This window comes from Pseudorca crassidens, chromosome 3 (assembly GCF_039906515.1).
Source record: "Pseudorca crassidens isolate mPseCra1 chromosome 3, mPseCra1.hap1, whole genome shotgun sequence".
NCBI classification, from domain to species: domain Eukaryota; kingdom Metazoa; phylum Chordata; class Mammalia; order Artiodactyla; family Delphinidae; genus Pseudorca; species Pseudorca crassidens.
In genome coordinates, this window is record NC_090298.1 from 51,736,172 (window position 1) to 51,756,410 (window position 20,239).

At 35.2% G+C, this 20,239-nt stretch overlaps 1 protein-coding gene across 2 annotated transcripts in view; it reads left to right on the forward strand.

The window, feature by feature from the left end:
- Positions 1 to 20,239, forward strand: part of CWC27 (CWC27 spliceosome associated cyclophilin) — a 244,869-nt gene that overhangs the window by 108,034 nt on the left and 116,596 nt on the right. For both annotated transcript variants that reach the window (XR_010941973.1, XM_067730804.1), the window contains exon 11: positions 5,916 to 6,019. Coding sequence is in view for 1 of the 2 variants with exons in the window: in XM_067730804.1 (XP_067586905.1) it covers positions 5,916 to 6,019 (104 nt within the window). In the remaining variant the exon portion in view is untranslated. The remainder of the gene's footprint in view (positions 1 to 5,915; positions 6,020 to 20,239) is intronic.

Below are 20,239 nucleotides of genomic sequence, written 5' to 3' on the forward strand. Positions count from 1 at the left end.
TATGACTAGTGTGTTTTGGCTGAAATTTAGAGTAACCATAGAGGATCTGTGATAGATAAAGTTGAAAAAGCAGTTTGAAGGTAGCTCGTAAGAGGGACTTGAATGCTTGGGAAAGAAATTAGTGCACAATTCAGTAGGACTTAGGGAGTTAAAAAGATTAGGGAGTAGAATTGTAGGATTTGGCCTAAGTGTGCAAAATGAATGGAAGAAAGGTCAGACCAGAAGCACGTAGACCAAGTAGGAGACTGTGGTCATAGTGAAGTCACGAAAGCCTAAACAGCTGTCACTAACCACAGAGAGGAAGAGACTTTGTAAAGGAGGAAGAATGTGGCTACTAAACAGCTGTAGAGAGTAAGAGAGCAATACTAGAAGATGGGCCTGACAACCAGCGTTCTGGTGGCTTATCAAAGAAAGGAGAGAGAAAATGAGGTGGTGTTTTTTGAGTAGTCAAAATGATCAATCTGACTTTTAAAATGGTAAATTTGTGGATTTGTGGGATACTAATTGAAGTATCCATCTGGCGGTTGGAAATGTGAATTTAAGCTTGAAAGTGGAAATGTGTAAAGAGCATAGGCTAACGATCTTGCTTTTACACTTTGACTGCATTACACTTTTACACTGCATTAAGAAAATAGAATTGAAATCCTGAACATGGATGAAATTTCTAAAGAAGAGAAGAAAAAAAGAGAGGGTTGAGACTAGGCTACTAAGAAGCACCTAAATTTGAGAAGCAGGAGGTGGAAGAGTAAAAGCCAGTGGAAACAGAGAAAGAATATCCAAAAGGTAGAACGAGATCAGGCATGGCACTAGGTCTGAGGTCGCAAAAGGTTAGAGGTCAGGGGTCAACAAAGCTGGATTCTTCTGAAGGTCTAAGTTATGATCTAAAGGGAAGCCATTGAAGTTTGTGAAGAAGGTACTTCTTCTAGGACATCAGTTTAAGGAATGTGTGGGTTACAGGTAAGGTATTAAAATAGGTGGATAGTGGATACAAGAGCCATTGAGAAATTGGTTGTAAAAAAAAAAAGGAATGGACGCTCAAAGATGTGGAAAAAACGGAAGGACCACATTCTCACCTGGGATCCTCACAAATACCTAGCATTTAGACTTTACCCCAGGCTCTCTTCCTAGCTCTATCTTTTGTTTCTATTCTCCTTTAAATCATCTGTGCTATAGCATAATGTTTTAACGTGCACCCTATGTTTTATCATCTCCCGTCTTTAAGACACACTGCTTGGATGCCTTTCATTGTATCTCCTCTTGGCCAACTTCTACTCATCTTTCGGGGTCCTCTTCAAATGCCTCCTCTATGAAGCCGTCCCTTATTTAGTGTATAGTATTCTTTCCTCAGAATTTCAAAATGCTTCAGTCATTTCTTTGTCATGGCAGTTATTGCTTTCTATTATGTACTGTTGTTATTATTTATGTACATGATTTATCTCTCTCCTTGGAATTTAGGCTCCTTGGAGACTTTCTCAAGGTTTCAGTTATACCATGATGAAAAGAGCATAGACTTAGAATTCAGACAATCTCATTTTCAGTTTCTAGCTCTTTCACTTTCTGACAGATTGTGTGACTTCAGGCTTAGTATTTAAGCTCTGTAAGCCTCAGCCTTCCTCCCTATAAAATGCCTATTTCTCAGGTTATTGAGAAGATTAAGTGGTAAGGAGGTAACTGATTTAAAGAACCTAGCAAAGTTAGATTCCTTTCCCTCCTTATTCATCTTGATTTCTGTGTCATCACTCAGAATGGTACAGTACGGATATTAGAGGCTCCAGAAACTGCTGAATGAATTAGTAATTTCTTTGCTATTACTAAGTATATAAAGGCTACTATAGTTTCTAGGCTCCTGATATTTTATTGGGATGATGTTTTTAAGGAATTCTTTTTTTCGTTGGAACAGAGTATACTACAGATTTACCAGATTAAAAATATATACAATGCAGAATTATTTGATGGATAATGGTGATGTCATACAAACCATGTTAAAATTCAAATGAATCCAAATTAGAGACCTACCTATTAGGAAAAAATTAATTAGCTTAGAGTTAATAGTAGCCTATAGAAGCTATTTCTTTTACCATACAAGTAGAAACTAGGCTTTGAGGGAGCCAAAAAGATGCTGCCTAGACTCAAGCAAGCCCATAGTTTGTATGATTGCTTTGTAAGCAGTATAAGGTGACATATACTCCAGGCTTACAATTTTCATTCGCATTTTAACAGATTCAAATATATTCTATTACCAATGGATAAAATTATATTCCAGAGAATGTAAGATTGGGAACCCTAAAACTAGACTGTGATCTAAAGACTAGGTTAAAAACTTGCACTTCATTCCAAGAGTTATGGATTCCACAAGTACTACCAAATGGTGTTGTTTGAATAATCTGAAAGATTTTGACGATGTTGTAAATTTTTAATTACTTGAAAAATTCAGTATAATGAAAACATACTTTAATAATCTGTAAAGACCTAAACCACCTCTGTCTCACTTTGTCTTTTTTGAGTTCTTATTCATCATTGTTCAGTTTGTATATTATTATGGCTAATTCAATAGTGTATCTAAATCTTTTACTATTTAAGGATAGATTTTTAGAAGCTGGCATTACACATTCTTTGCCCTTTTTAAAAATTACGAACAGGGTTGATCTCCATATGGAGTAGAGGTAGGATTCGTTTATAATAAATAATATAATAAGGAAATATTCCTACTTGACAAACAGCCCTTAACTGTAGTACTGTTTCAAACATAAGATCTAAATAATAATAGCCATCATTTGTTGAACATGTATTGAATGCCCAACATTTCAGATACCTTACTCTGATTTTATAGTTGAGGAAGCTGAGTCTCAGAGAAGTTAAAAAATTGTTGTTAGGTCTCCCAGACAATAAGTGATGGAGTTGGCTTTTAAGTCAGGACTTTCTGAACCCTAAGTTAATCATTTTAATGACTGTGCTCTATTGACTCTACAATAGTTATACTCTCATTGCCTCTCATTCTTGGCATACTTCAGATTTCTCTAATAACTAGTTTGTTCAGCCATCATGTAGCATTTCTTCTTCAACTTTCAAAATAATCTTCCCCTCCAGGCCTTAGTCTTCAGAAAATATCATCTGAGTTTCCTGAATTACTTACCAAAGTAAAAATTTTTTAAACTAGTATAATAAAAAGATAAGGGTATTTAGTGGATGAAGCAAAGATGTGGTTGCTATTCTCTGTTTTCACATAACGTCAAGAGATAGGAAGTAATTACATTTATCGGAGAAATAGATCATGAGAGCCTAAACTAGGCATTGATGATGAGAGTCAAGAGGAGCAATTACATGTGAGAGAGGTTGGAAGATGACATACCTCTACGGTAATTCAGTGAAAGGGAGGGTGAACAGTCCCAGGGGAAGTGCAGAGTTTGGTCATTAGGAGGAAAATGGTTTCACGATCAAATAGGGACTTCAGGAGAAGGGACAGATTTGGCCAGGAAGGAGATGGCTTGGAGTTTTGACATAGAGAGTTTGTAATTCTTGTGACATCTAGCCTCAAGCGTCCATCTGGATCTAAGCCCTTGACATGTGGCTAGTTTGAATTGAGATGTCCTGTAAGTGTTAAATATACACTGCATTTGGAAGAGTTAGTACAAAAAAAAGAATGTAAAATATTAATATTCTCATATTGGTTGCATGTTGAAATAATAATATCTTGGATATTTTGAGTTATTGAGTTAGATAAAATATGTTTTTAAAATTAATTTAACCCATTTCTTTTCACCATTTTTTTTTAATGTGGCTGCTAGGAAACTTAAAATTGTATATGTGTCTTACCTTATATTTCTGTTGGACAGCAGTAGTGTACACAGAGATTTGTAATAGATAGTTAGAAATGTAGGGCAAAATGTCTAGATTTGGAAGTAACCCATTATAAAAGTGATAGCTTATGTTATAAGATTAGATAAAAATGCTGGCGTACAGGGTATAGAAATGAGAAAGATGCCAACAATTATAGGATGAGAAGAGAAAGAGTAATTCGGAGGAGAATTAGAGAATCAAGACTCTAAAGTGGTACATAGTCTGTTAGAATTTCAGAAAGAAGTAGTTCTTATCATTGAATGATAGAAAGGCCAAAGAGGAAGAGGAGGACTGAGAAAAGGACATTGAATTTGATTGATATAGAAGGAGTATCAATAGAGTATAAGAAGGATAGATTGCAAGAGATTAAGAAGTTAAGAGGTTGATGAATTAGACTCTGTATACAAACTATTCTTTCAAGCTAGGAGTTCACTTGTAAAGATAGCAATCTCTTGATTGGAGCAGAGTACAGGGAAATTTGAGCATGCTGTTGGCTGAATGAAAGGATTAATGAAGTAGGAGTGCTTGAAGTTATAAGAAAGAGAAGATAATTTCTATAGTAAGGTCCTAATGCATTGGGTCCCAAACCTGAGTTCATGTTAGAGTCACCTGGGTAATTTGTCACAGGAGCAAATTCCTAGGCAACATCTCACATCTAAAGAAATAATATTTTCTGGAGATGTGTCTCCCCAAACATGTTTTAACAAGTTCTTCTAGGTGATTATGATGTATCCATCAGGCCAAACAAATCAAGAAAATTAAGGGTTCTGGTGAGGACATCAGGGAAATGACTGACCATAGCATCCAGAATGGATAGAGAGACGACTGGGTTAGAATAGACTGGTGGACTGTGAACTACGATTAAGGAGTTGGCTTTCATTATTAAAAGAGTGAGCATAAGTTTAGTAGGAATGAAAGACTGAGAAAGCTAAAAACATAGTGGATTTTGATCAGAGAGGGAAGTTTCAGAATTGAGGACCTTGGAGGCCAAGCTGTGTGTGTTTGATATGGAAAAAAGATGAAAAGAACTGAGTCATGCGCATTGTAAGACCTATTAGTTTGGTGACTCTAATACAGGACAGAAGTAAAAAAGTATGAGATTTGGGGTTTAGGAGGAAGCACTAAAGGCTGAATCAGTAGGGAGCTCTTTAGACTTAGGATTTTGCTAAACCTTGATTATCTTTAGAGAACATTCCAGAATGGGGTGCCTCCTTGGGCTACAGTGTTCTTAGTCTCCATGACCCACTCTAGCTTGTGGAAAATAGAATGGGGGCCTGACATTCACAAATATAAAATGCATAGTTTTAACTATTCACAAGTGACCCTCAGGGTTAATGACATGGGCAGTTAATAATTTTTTCCAAGGCTTGAATTTGAATCTCCTGCCCTAAAAGTGGCCTGTAGAAACCAGTCACTTAACAAGTGACTTGCAGTGAAGCCAACAACTTACATCTCCATTTGCCTTTAATATATGATTGTATTAATTATCAAAATACCTCAGCCTGATAGGTTTCACAGGAGAGGAAATTATTTGGCAAATTGTGATATCAAATGGGTTAAAAATTAATTGAGTTTAAAAAAATTAGCACTGCTCCTAGCATATAATAATTGCTTAATAAGTGGTAGTTATTGGTGCCAGTTAGGAATTCAACAAGTTTTGAAGCCAAATGTTTTTGTGTATGCCCAGGTTTAGTGAATAGTATTTATATTAAAAAGTTTGTTTTGATTTGGAATCTCCATGAATTATTAAACTGAAACTAGAATGTTAAATTTGCAAGTAAATTAGAGGGAGAACAATAGTTCATTTATCACTTACCAACTGTTTGATATATTTGAAGGGAGCTATATTTCATAGTAACTCATATTATATTGCTATTATGAAAATCACAACTTTTAGTATATCCTTTAAGTATGTTTCCATACCACAAATACACATACACAGAAACAAAATTAATTACATTATTCACTTTGTTTTTCTTAGAGATTTAGTGTACCTGACAACTAGATTTAGTTGTTTCTGCTAAACAACTTTCTCTTTCGGTCTATTATATACTTATATAATTGTTTTTGCTTTATAGCGAAGAGCTCAGAAAAGAAGCAAGACAATTAAAGCGGGAACTCTTAGCAGCAAAACAAAAGAAAATGGAAAATGCAGCAAAACAAGCAGAAAAAAGAAGTGAAGGTAAGGGCAGTTATCAAGCTTATATTTTCACTTGGTACTTATTCCCTCTCTCCTGAGTTGAGTTTTGTTGTTGTTGTTTAATGCTTTCTTTGGCCAGTTAGCCAATAAAATTAAGTTTCACTTAGGACTTTTGTCTGAGAAGGAAATTCAATCAAACATGATCGTAACTAGTGTTCCTTAATAAACAGAGTACTTCACATCAAGCAAAACTTAAATGTTACCATAGCACTTATCTAGAAGTACACAGGATAGAATGTCCATTTTTACACTGCATACCCTTTAAAACATTTAAGAAAAGTGTTTAGGCCCTATATATGAGACTTGCATAGACGTTATTCATACGTTGGTTTGAATAGTATTAAATGCAAATTCTTGTTTGTTTTTGGTTTTGCTCTTATGTTTAGGTACAGAAAATCTAAAGTATTGATAAAACTGATCAAAAGCTGATCAAAATAATATCCTGCTTTTTATACAGGTTAAATATTTCTTTATTGTACTGTGATTTTTTTAATAAAGCTCTAGAATAGCTTCAAAAAAGCTTTTTTACTGAAGATCTTTAGTTTAAAACTGTTTCAGCTATAAAACATATAATATTCAATTTCCAAAATAACAGTTGGAACTCTCAAATCTGTCTTCTTTTTACAATAATAAAATACATTGTAGATTCAGTGAACATGATCAGAAATTTGATTGTTACCTTTAATAATGTACACTAAATTTGGCTTAACAAATTTGCTTTGTGCATATATCTTGTGTAGCCTCGTGCTTTTGGAAAGCATGAATATTTTTAACTACTAGGTTCTATAGCAGTCACTGGAGATATATCAAAGCATAAGATGTAATATCTATCCTTAAAGAATACGTATTCCAATACAGAACAGTGGTACAGCATTTGGCCATAGGCATTATTATTTATTTTAAGTAGCACGAGTAATACCACATAACTATCTAAAGCTCATAGTTCTTAGATTATTTGTACCATGTCCCCAGTGACTATTATAGTAAAGGCAGGTACTTGATGTAGAACTTAGAATCACCAAAATATGTTTGAGTGAAACAAATTATTAAAAAGTTAACTCACCAGAATGACACAAATTATAAACGGAATTTGAAGGAAAGGATAAACTTATATGTGACTAGATCATATGGGTAAAATGTAACCCAGATTAGAAAGAAGCTATATTGGCAGTATTGAGATTTGAAAGAGTACAAGATTTCAAATATTGTATTTGAAAGAATACAGTGAGGATTATTTAATTTTAAGTTTATATATAATTTTCCCAGGGGACTGTTTCTTATAATTAAAAAGCATTTTAAATATATGAAAGTAATTCCTTTTAACTGGAAAGATGTTTTATTTTAATTTTTTATTCATTTTTGAGCTAGTAATTATTATTCTCCCACCCCATCTGAAGAGCCATGATGGACTAGGGCTATGAAGTTGGCAGTAGATGGTTCTTGCATTCGTACATAGTTCATGATCTACTAGTAGGAGTGAGAGAATTGCAGTAGGAAATTACCGAAATAGAGTTGTATGGTTAAGGCCTGTATTAGACATAAACAGTGCTGTGTTGATTTATTTGTCTGCCTTTGAAATACTTAATACAATTAGGTAAAGAAAGACTTGAATCTTAAAAGAATGATTATTTCTTAACACACATACAAAAAGAAGATTCTTCTGGAGCTTATTTCAGTCTATTTATATGAAAGTTAGCCAGGTTAAAAATCTTTTTATTTCATAATTAGAAAGAGAATTATATATTACTTTTCTGAATTTAATTTTTCTTATATCATCTAGAAATACCTGGATTTTCCCTAAATCTGAGAGACAGTTAAAATTAACTTCCCCAAAAAAGCGATCATTTGGTTGCTATCATTTTTCTTCTAGTCTCAGAATGGGCCATGTTATTTATTTTTTTATTGTTTTATTTTGAAATAATTTTAGATTTACAGAGAAGTTACAAAAATTGAGAGTTTCCAGATACCTTTAATGTTAAGGTCTTGTGTAACCATAGTACAATGATCAAAACCAAGCAATTAATATTAACACAGCACTATTACTAACTGCAGACCTTATTAGAATTTCACCAGTTTTCCCACCTGTGCCCTTTGTATGTTCTGTGATTCCAGAATTCCATATTGCATTTAGTCATCATGTCTCCTTAGTCTCTTCTGATTTGTGACGGTTCCTCAATCCTTTCTTGTCTTTCATGAACTTGACACTGATTAGATATTTTGTAGAACGTCTCAATTGAGTTTGTCTCATGTTTTCTCATGATTAGATTGAGGCTACGCATTTTTGGGAAAGATTGCCACATAAGTGGCATGTCCTTCCCAGTGCACTGTACTGGAGGTAACCAGATGTCTGTTGTCTTTTTATTGGTGATATTACCGTGATCACTTGGTTAAGGTGGTTTCTGCTTAGTTGCTACACTGTTAAGTTACTCTTTTTCCCTTTGAGAATGTAAGTACTGGAGGGGAAGATACTTTGCAACTATACAAATATCCTGTTTCTTTTCAAGCTTCCTCACACTAATTTTAGCATCCATTGATGGATATTGCCTATAGGCAACAGTTATTTACTGTGGTGTTCTAATGGTGACTATTTCCCTGATTAGTACTACTTTTATTACTTGGAATTCTTCACTAAGAAGAATTTACTATTTTTGATACAAATTTTGACAGTAATACTAGGTGTTCATTATATGAAACACTAATGGTTGTATGAATGCTTTGGAATATTAGATTTCAAAGTAAACAGGAAAGTATTAAGACTCAATTTCAGTTACTAGCAGTGAGGTTATTTAAGCCTTAGTGACTCCATTTTCTTATCATAAATCCAGGAATAAAATGCTTTGTGCATCCTTCAAGTTGCTTGTAAGAAGTAAATTAGGTAATGAGAAGACCTTTAATAAATTTACAGTGCTATATAAAAATAATAATTTTACATTTGTAAGAAAAAATATAGCTATTCATGGTTTCATTTTGTTTCCTATCCAAATCTACAAATTGAAAATATGAATTTTTTAAGCCTATTTTTTAAATTAATTAATTTATTTATTTTTGGCTGCGTTGGGTCTTCGTTGCTGCACGTGGGCTTTCTCTGATTGTGGCGAGCTGGGGCTACTCTTTGTTGTGGTGCGTGGGCTTCTCATTGCGGTGGCTCCTCTTGTTGCAGAGCACGGGCTGTAGGCCCGCGGGCTTCAGTAGTTGTGGCACGTGGGCTCAGTAGTTGTGGCTCGCCGGCTCTAGAGTGCAGATTCAGTATTTGTGGCTCACGGGCTTAGTTGCTCTGCAGCATGTGGGATCTTCCCAGACCAGGGATTGAACCCGTGTCCCCTGCATTGGTAAGCGGATTCTTAACCACTGTGCTACCAGGGAAGTCCTGAAAATATGAATTTTAATACTATGTTAGAGTTAAAGCCTATAATCAATATGATTACATATAAATATGACATAAATTAAAACCTCAAAATAAGCTTTCCTTAACTGTGTTTTCGCAGTTGCATTTTTATAATCATATTCTTTCTTAAAAGGTATGTGTGCCTGCACTTATGTACATTCTTAAGTAAAGCTTCCAGTAGTATTATTTCCTGATTCTATGAATTAATCTGGCAAGTCTAACACTTGCTGACTACTGCGACTTTATTTTAGAATTTAATGTATTATTCTCACATTAAAAGCACTTGGAAAGAAACCCATAAGTACAAGAAAGCTTTGTGTTCTAATGTCCATGCATTAATTTACCCAGTTTTGTCCTTGCATGAATGGAGGTCTCCCATTTAGCCAGATGCTCTAATAGATGTGATACTTTTTCAGGGCTTCTGTCATCTTAGGAAGTCACCTTTGATCAGGGAGTAATATTCCTTTGGTTTTATAATCTTTATCCAGGGGCTTCCCTGGTGGCGCAGTGGTTGAGTCCGTCTGCCGATGCAGGGGACACGGGTTTGTGCCCCGGTCCGGGAAGATCCCACATGCCGCGGAGAGGCTAGGCTCGTGAGCCATGGCCACTGAGCCTGTGCGTCCGGAGCCTGTGCTCGGCAGCGGGAGAGGCCACAACAGTGAGAGGCCCGCGTACCGCAAAAAAAAAAAAAAAAAAAAAAAAATCTTATCCAATTTCCTGGGCTAGAGCCTTAGCCAGATTTGTATAGATAATTAGGAATTTATATTCTGACCATAGTTCTGCTTCTAAGTCTATTCTATTACCTGAGACAAGTCACTTTGAAATCAGGATCCATCTGTTTCTCCATATAGAAATTCTGAGATAAATAAGGTGTGCTATTTAAATTTTTTTAATGTTTTGCTGTATTTGCTCTTTATTAATTCCTTCAGTTCCATTATGACAGATAATAAGATAATTAAAAGTCATTTGAAAGAAAGATTGTTACTTTTACATCAATAAATACTTTGGGCCCCATACAATTAAACAGTCCAAAATAAATTGCCATTTGATATTACCTGATTGTAGAGATAGCGCCGTGAGTATATGCACATGTCCAAACCCATCAAACGGTACACTTTCAAACATGTACAGCTCATTTGTATGCCTGTTATGCCTCAACGAAGCTGCCCCCTAAGAAAGAATATTGATCTACAACCCAGAAACCTCTTAACATCTCTGCCCTAGTATGAAAGCATATACTTATAATTGAGTCAGTGTATTAATCTTTTTAACACCAATGTAGTAAAAAGCTTCTCTATGTAGTAAAAATGTATATGGGACCATCCATTTTTCTCTTCAGTCTTCCCAGTAAAGCTCAAGATCTGCTATTTCTTATATCACAAAGATATTGTCAGATAATAAATATAATTATGCCTCTGTGTATGGAGAAAAGCACTACAAAAATATAACCTCATAATTTCTGCCGTTGCTTTGCCACCTATTTACTTTTTAAAGGCCTCAGATAATGTATAAAGAAGGCTTCAGTAAATGAGAGAAATAGAATGTGAAGGAATACAGCCATTATTATAGTCAAATAATGAGAATTTTTATAGCAGCATGAATTTTATAGCAGCATGAAATTCAAAATTCTAAAATTCAAAAAATTACATTTCTTAGTTGAATACAAAATCTGCAGTAGGTTCTAACATCCCAATTTAAATAAACAAGGAATGTGATGTTTTACTTTAGATACCAGCAATGTCAAAAGAGATGTACTGCAGGACAATCCTGTTTACAGCCTGGGAGTCTCTTTAGTCCCACTGTAAATCATCCAGGCCTGTGCATAGGATTTTTGTAGGGGGTAATAAATTTTGAATAAGATTGATAGTTAATTGGAGATAGTTGGTTTCCTGTGTTGGCTCTGTCAAGTTCTTTAATAAACTATATAATCCTTTTTGTTAAATTATGTCTCTAAGTCCTTTCCAGATTTCTTTAAGTTTCATCATATCAAAACCAGCACCAAACTGAACACAGTCACATAGAGATACAGGTTTGGACTTATTCTCTAATCAGCTCTAGGGAGATAAGGTGTCAGATACTCTTTTCAAAGTTTCAAGCACACAATACCTGCTCTATGACTAGCGCCAGAAATTAGAGGAAGAGCAATCTGAGATTGTAAATCAAGAAACAATTTTAAAGCCTCTTCATGAAACACATCCCTGAGGTGCTTAGTACCTCTCAAATTGCACTGTGCCATTTCAGGTCTCTTCAAACTATCTTTTTAATGCTGGATTAAGTCAGACTAGGGCCTCTCAGGCTTGATAGGTTGTTAAAGTATATAGTTTTTGACTACTTTTCATCTGTCTAACATATAATGTTAAACTAGCTTAATCTTGGTTTTTATAAGAAACAGAAACCCTTCTGGAATGTTAGCTCTATGTTGTGCCTAATACCATGTAGAATTAATTCCTCTCTGAGCAAACTGGTCCTGTTTTCCAAAGCAGTTAGCTCTCTTCAGGGAGTCTTAAGTCATCATTTTTTTCCTGGAGGCTGGAAGTATCAGACCTATTTTTCCCGTAGTCTACTCTTAATATATTGCTAACTTTTTTTCTTTTTTTTTTTTTTTTTTTTTTGCGGTACGCGGGCCTCTCACTGTTGTGGCCTCTCCCGTTGCGGAGCACAGGCTCCGGACGCACACTCAGCGGCCATGGCTCACGGGCCCAGCCGCTCCGCAGCATGCGGGATCCTCCCGGGCTGGGACACGAACCCGTGTCCCCTGCATCAGCAGGCAGACTCTCAACCACTGCGCCACCAGGGAAGCCCTATATTGCTAACTTTTAATGTTATTTACATGGAAAAGTGAAAGTATATTTGCCCTTGACTCATAGAAAGCCTCTCAGTCCAGCCATCAATAATACTCTATTTATTCTTACTTTGGGCATGGTGCTAATAAACTGATTATCTGGTTCTAAGTTAAAAACAGATTAAAGAATAATAAAAGTGTGGGACAGTACTCTTTAAAAGGGTAAACTTGATGGTATGTAAAATGTACCTCAAGGATTAGAAAATAAATAAATAAACAAGTAAAAGAAAACCCAGGGCAGGGACTGCCCTGTGGATCTTTCCAGGCTATTATTTTATAGGACTAAAAATAATATAAGTGAGAAAGAAAGCCATGGCTAGGGACATCCATTCAGGTAGCAGTAAGAGGTGATACATGACCACTTGACATTAGGTAAGGAAACACAAGAACATAGTAGTGGAATATTATAGATATATTTGCTGTAGATGATACTTCATTATATTCTGAAAGCAGGTCAGTATTCAAATAATTGATACTCATTATACTGATCCTGATTCATTAAGAAAAGTCTAGATGTCATTTATTACTATTTAATAAGGCAGAGAATAGGCAATCATTCTAACCTAATTAGTAAAGAAAAAAGTTTTTAATTATTTTAATCAGTTAAAGATAAGATTCTCTTATCTGAAATATGTAATTGTGTGGAACACCTCATTTACTAGAAGTCCTAGGAAAATGAAGCTTCCCTTTGTAGCCAGGACAGTCTCTCAAGTGAAATTTTATTGAATGCATTTTACTACCTTTATGTGCCAGAAAGCATGCTTTATTTTTAACAATAAGTTTTTCAAAAATATAATTTTTAAAATAATAAAGACTTTTAAAGGGGTATAGCAAGTTTAAAGATGTACATACCCTCACAATTAGACCAAGAATTTAATCTTTTGATACAGTGAGTAAGAGATGACCATCTTTAATGTGAGAGTCCATAAAGTACTTTGTTCTTTTTTGGACAGTCCATCTCAAACTTTTCACTAGCTATTGTGAACAAATCTTGCTGAGCTTTACTTTGATAACCATATGTTATGGGCATATTTAATTTTATTTTCTTGCATTCTGTGCCATCTTGCAGACCTCCTAGTAGTTACTTAGGACTCGTCTCTTGCTACTTTTAAAAACCAATGTGTTAGGGGTACCTCTTTGCTGCCGTTCACTGTCTTAATATAATTTTTTTAATAAGCATTCTTTCTGCCTGGTGACTGATATAATTCCAATGTGCGAAATTTGACAAAAGCCTTAAGCTATATTTTTAGTAACTGCAATTTGTCTTCTTTTTATTAATATCGATGCCATTCCTAACCCATTAAAAATAGGTTTGCTAATTGATAGAGGTAGGTATTAACCTTTGGGCATAACTGTCTCTTTAAAAAAAAAAAGCTGTATTATTTCTTCCAATTGTAAAAGTAACATATGTCCTTTGCAAAAATATCAGAAATGTAGAAAAACATAAAGGAGAAAAAGAAAGATCACCCCATAATACTTCTTCCAAAGACAGCCATGGTTAACTCTGTGATATTTATTTTTCTGGACTTTTTAATCTTCATGCCAGAAACACACATGTGTATTATTTTCCATAATGTTATTTTATCATAAGCTTTTCATAATATGCTTTTTTTTTTCAAACTTTCCAAGTGAAATTGACTGTTAACTCTTAAATGGACAAATTGCTTTTAGAGGTATTTCTTCCTCTTAACTCTCTCATATCTGACAGACTAAGATTTAGAAGATGATGGATACAAAAACTGTATAAATGTAAATGAGAGATGAAAAATTCCCACCGTTTTCAGCTCTAGGATCTAGAAGATGTGAGGGCACTGACACTCAGTGTCTACATCTCGATCACTGATGGGAATTATTTATACCTCTCATAAATTAAAACAAAATGAGAAAATACTGACTGACATTGCCTGGTAGCCTGCCGTCTTGTCATTTCTCAAGTGGCCACTGATAAATCCGCAAGGAAACTTTGTAATCAGATTAGATATTTGGAACCTGAATTGAAATAATTGTAAATTTGTCCACTTTAGAAAATAAAAGAGGTGAGGGCTGTGTATGTGTGCGTGCACATGTTTTTTGTTTTGTTTGGGTATTTAAATTGTCTCAAGGGGGGAACTAATACCATCATTAAAAGTTTGATTATAACCAGCAATCCCATTTGGGAATGGAGTTGTTAACTATTCCAGACTGCTGTCAAGACCTTATTTTAAGTAAGATGTTTTTCTTTTATGTGACATTTTCTAAGGCTTTGCCAAAAATGACATCAAACGTATAATTCATTTGAGCGCTGAGTTTCTTCAACATCTTGCAGCACTTAATCAAATTTGAAAAAGATATTCTTTTCACAACTTTATAGTGTAAACCTGTGAATATGTTGCATTAAAACTTACTTTGGACAATTTAATCTGTGTGGTATTAGGTTGATTTTTTTTAAATGATTAATGCAATATGCTGACAGTTTTAAATGGTTATATTTTCAAAATTCTTCACATAAACTCCTGGCAGATGGTTCAGATGCAGCTTTTGAGTATTAGTAATTTTTCATGCAAAACCCAGATAATCCATAAGTTGTAATAGCTACATTAAAAATTTTGAAATGCCAGAAAGGACGAAGAGAATAATGAAGTTCTCAGAACTAAGAACATGTCAAAATATTAAGAATCATTAAGAATCTATTGGAAGTACAAAAGTAGTTTATACTGATTTTTTTAATGGCCACACTAGTGTGTAAGCTTATTTAAAACATGCTGCAGTATGTTTAAAATGTGAAAGTAGGCTTGCCTTAAGCAATGTCTTGAGCATCAGAAACTTCTATTTTGAGTATACTCTACATCACATAGTTCTGTGCAGTCACAGAGTTTTGGTCCTGAAAGGAGAATCCAGCCCTACCCCTCTATTATATATAGGAAACCAAAGGCCAGCCAATTAAGGGGCTTAATTGGAGCAACTGAGCCCATGTGCCACAACTACTGAGCCCGCAAGCCGCAACTACCGAAGCCCGCGCACCTAGAGCCCGTGCTCGGCAACAAGAGAAGCCACCACAATGAGAAGCCCGTGCACCGCAGCCCCTGCTGGCCGCAACTAGAGAAAGCCCGCATGCAGCAATGAAGACCCAACACAGCCAAAAATAAATAAATAGATAAAGTTATTTAAAGAAAAAACAAAACATTATGTAGAATTCAGCCCAAGAGATAGGAGACCTGGAAGAAGAGAAAGAAAATCTAATAAATGTCTAGTCAAATTCTAGGAGGAGACCAAAGGGCAAATAGAGGCAATAGCTGAAGAGATGATAGCTGAAAATTCTCTTTGATGAAAGAGATCAATTCACAGAATAAAGAAGTTTTTTTTTTTTTTTAATGAATAGAGGATAAAAAAATAAAAATAAATACAGAGCTAGGGACTTCCCTGGTGGTCCAGTGGTTAAGAATCTGCCTTCCAATTCAGGGGACGCAGGTTCGATCCCTGGTCAGGGAACTAAGATCCCACGTGCCGCGGGGCAACTAAACCTGCGCACTGCAACTACTGAACTCACGTGCCTTAACTAGAGAGCCTGCTTGCCGTAACTAAGACTGGACGCTGCCAAAAAATATAAATAAATAAATATTTTTTAAAAAATACAGATCTAGACACATCGTGACAATATAGCATTCAGCACAGAGACCTTAAAAGCAGCAGGAAAGACATCTTTAGAAAAGCAAGAACTGATTTCTCAACAGCAGCAAGTGAGGATGTAAGACAGGATATTATCTTCAGTGTACTAAGGGAAAATATTCTTCAGAGAAACAAAAATGGAGAGACTTTGCTACCTGCATACCTTCACTAAAAGAAATTCTAGGACATACTTTAGGCAAAAGGTAGGTGAGTCCACATGGAAAATCTGTACTGCAAAGAGAAAGGAATGTGGAAAGTGGTAGGTGTATGAGGAAATCTAAATAAACGTTGAATGAATAAAATAACAATAATGTGTTAATGAAGATAAAATACATAATAACAATATAAGTTTGAGGAGCAGATAAAAGAAGTTTGGAAAAGCATTCTGTGGTCCTTGTATTGGTTCTTATTTGGGAAGAAGGTAAAGATACAAATTAACTTTAGACTTTAAAACGGTAAATATGCATGTTAATATTTTATTTTTTTGCGGTACGCGGGCCTCTCACTGTTGTGGCCTCTCCCGTTGCGGAGCACAGGCTCCGGACGCACGGGCTCAGAGGCCATGGCTCACGGGCCTAGCCGCTCCGCGGCATGTGGGATTTTCCCGGACCGGGGCACGGACCCGTGTCCCCTGCATCGGCAGGCGGACTCTCAACCACTGCGCCACCAGGGAAGCCCTGCATGTTAATATTTTAAAGAAAACTACTAAAAGAATTGGAAAAGGTCATAACTTCCAAACTGGTAGAGAAAAAGATGGATTAAGGAAAAATTGAACCCAAATGGAGAGAAGAAAAAAGAGAAAACAAAATGTAGTCTGGACAGGATATTAAAAATAATGGTACAAAATAAGATAGGAGAAAAAAAATAAAGATATACTAGTAATTATATTGAAATAATGCAAAAGGTCAAATACTTTAAAAGACCAAGATTTTCAAACTGGATTGAAAAAAGAAATTTAATCATGTACTACTTACCTGAGAAACATCTTAAATATATTGTACAATCAAATCTTTAAGGCAAAATGTATTATTAGGCATAAAGAGGGTCTCTACCTAATAACAAAAATTTCAATTTACCAGGAAGATTTAACAGTCCTAAACCTGAATGGACCCAATAACACAGACTCAAAATGTATGAAGCAAAAATTGATAGACCTGTAATAAGAAGTAAATAAGTTCATCATAGTGGGAGATTTTACTACTTTTTTCTCAGTAACTGATTTAAAAAGCATGTAGGAAAATGAATGAAACTATAGATGATTTGGACTACACAGTTAACTTACTTGATCTAAGGCACCTAAAGAGAATATTGTACTCAACAGCTTCAGAATGCACTCTTTTCCAGCACTCTTGAAGAAAGAAAGATTTCAGATGACTGTTTTCAAACAGACTACCTTCTCTGACAAAATGCAGTTGTTAAGAATTAGTAACAACTGATTTTAAACAGTTACTGATTTCCAAATATGTTGATGTGTCCACCACTGTACTTAGAAGGAAAATCGTAGCTTCAGACACTTATATTTTAGGAAATTACTAAAAATATTTCCCATGTAAAGAAGCTTTAGAAAAGAAAAAAACAGGCAAAATTAACCCAATGAAGTAGAAAGAAGGAAATAATAAAGAGCAGGAATCAGTAAAATAGAAAACAGTTTTTTTTTTTTAAGTGTTAAACTTATTGTGGCTTCTTTTGTTGCGGAGCACTGGCTCTAGGCACACGGGCTTCATTCGTCCTGGCGCTTGGGCTTAGCTGCTCCGCGGTATGTGGGATCTTCGCGGACCAGGGCTCGAACCCGTGTCCCCTGCATTGGCAGGCGGATTCTCAACCGCTGCACCACCAGGGAAGTACCAGAAAACAGTTTTTACAAAACAGGGTTGCAATAATAAATTACTACTAGTATAACTTCTTAGTCCCTTACACATAGTAGATAACCAGGAAATTGATTTGATTTTGTTGTATTAGACATTTGTCACTTGCTCTTTATTGGATGTCCTTCCAGTCCAGAGAAAATAAGATCTACTTACTTTGTACAAGGAGTTCCATAGGGGAAGTTTCTATTAACAGTGCTGCTTTTATTAGCTACAAAAGAAGTTGCTGTTAAAAAGAGTGGGAGAGAGAAGCAGACAGACCGAAACTCTAAAATACACTGTTTAGGTAAGATTGGGGATTATTTCTCTCATGCAGACCATCCAGGAGTAAACACTTCAGGGCCAGCAGGTGATTCAAGGACCAAAGTTTCTTTCATTTTGTTTTTCTGCCATTTCCGAGGGTATTTTCATCGTCCACATTGCCCACCTTCATGTCTGTGTTCTAGCAAGTGGGAAGAGGAAAGATTAAGTACCAGACAAATGCTTCATCTTAAAGATGATCCAAAAGTTGCACATAGCACTTTCACTCATATCGTATTATCCTGAAATCACATGGCCATGCCTTGCTCTACAAAAGGCTAGACTACAGTTAGGTGGCCAAATGCCTGGCTAGAATTTAGAGTCAGGAGTGGGGAGATGAGGGTTGGTTCTATCACTAAAAGGTAAAAGGAGAGAATGAATTCATGGAAAAAATTAGCAGGTTCTGTTACATAATGTAAGCCAAGGCCTACGAAGAACAAAGAGGCAGGTAGTCTGTTTGGTCAGGAAAGGCCTGACAGAGTATCTGAGCCAGGTTTTGAGAGATAAGTAAGATTTCACCATAAAATGAAGGACAGTAAGTAGAGCAATAGTTGGAAGGGTGCCCTGCCAGGCAGGAGTCATAGCTGATTCATCTCCTCCCTATGCTTGATACTTGACACAGTGACTGGCAAAATAATAGGCATTCAACAAATATTTGCTGAAGGAATGAATGAAATGGACTTTTCTGTCTAAATCGATAATTATATAGTTTATAGTGTAAGGGGAAAGGAAAATAAGGATGAAAGAAACTCAAGATAATTTCTTGAGCATGAATCCATGTTAAAATGAAGAGTACAGATGAACAAATAAACAAATTAACTTCAGATAGTAAGGGCTAAGAAAATAATATAAAACAGGGCAATGTAATATAGTGACTGGAGGACTACTTTAAATTGGGTGGGTATCACAAAGTACCCAGTCACAGACAGAATCCACAAACATTAATTTGAACACAGAAAAAAAAATTTTTTTTCTTTAACAGCTTTATTGAGGAATAATTTAAAGTGAACAGTTTGACATGTTTTGACATTTGTATACACCTGTTAAACCTTCACCACAATCAAGATAATGAACATATTCTTCAAGGTCCAACATGTTTTCATGCCCCTTGTTAATCCCCTCACCAATCCCCAGACAACCACTTAAGTCCTTCCTATCACTGTAAAACATTTTATATTTTCTAGAATTTTATTTAAATAGGATTATGTACTGTATGTACCCTTTTTTGGTATGGCTTCTTTCACTCAGCATAAGTATTTTGAGATTTATCTGTGTTATTGTGTATATCAGTAACTTATTCCTTTTATACTAAATAATAGCCCATGATATAGATATGCCACAAATTTTTATATAGCCATATGCTTTTATTTCTCTTGAGTAAATATATTGAAGTGGAATGTCTAGATGGTGTGATAGGTGTATATTTTGTATGTTTAACTTTTTAAAGACTGCCAAACTGTTTTCCAAACTAGTTGTGCCCTTTTATATTCCTGCAAGTAGTGTGTGAGATATTTTGTTACTCCACATCCTCATTAGCAATGATATGGTCACTTTTAACTTTAGTCATTCTAATAGTTTGTAATGTTACCTTGTGGTTTAATTTGCATTCCTCTAATTAATAATGATGTTAAACATCTTTTCATATGTTTATTTGCCATCAGTATGTATTCTTTACTGAAAAGTCTATTTAAATGTTTTGCCCATTTTTACCGTGTTGTTTAGCTTTTGCTGGATTTTGAGCTCTTTATGTACACTGGATACAAGTCCTTTATCAGATACATGATTTGAAAATATTTTCTCCCAGACAGTGACTTAATTTTTCATTCTTTTAACAATTTCTTTCAAAAACAAAACTTTTAAATTTTGATGAAGCCTAACTTATTTTTTTTCAATTTTGGATTGAGTTTTTGGTGTTGAGTATAAGAAATCTTTGCCTTAGTTTTTTATGACTGGCTTCTTTCAATTAGCATATTTTCGAGGTATCCATGTTGTATCATGTGTCGGTACTTTATTCCTTTTTACTGACAAATAATATTACATTGACTAGATATACCACTTTTTTTTTTTTGGCTGTGTTGGGTCTTTGTTTCTGTGCGAGGGCTTTCTCTAGTTGTGGCAAGCGGGGGCCACTCTTCATCGTGGTGCACGGGCCTCTCACTGTCGCG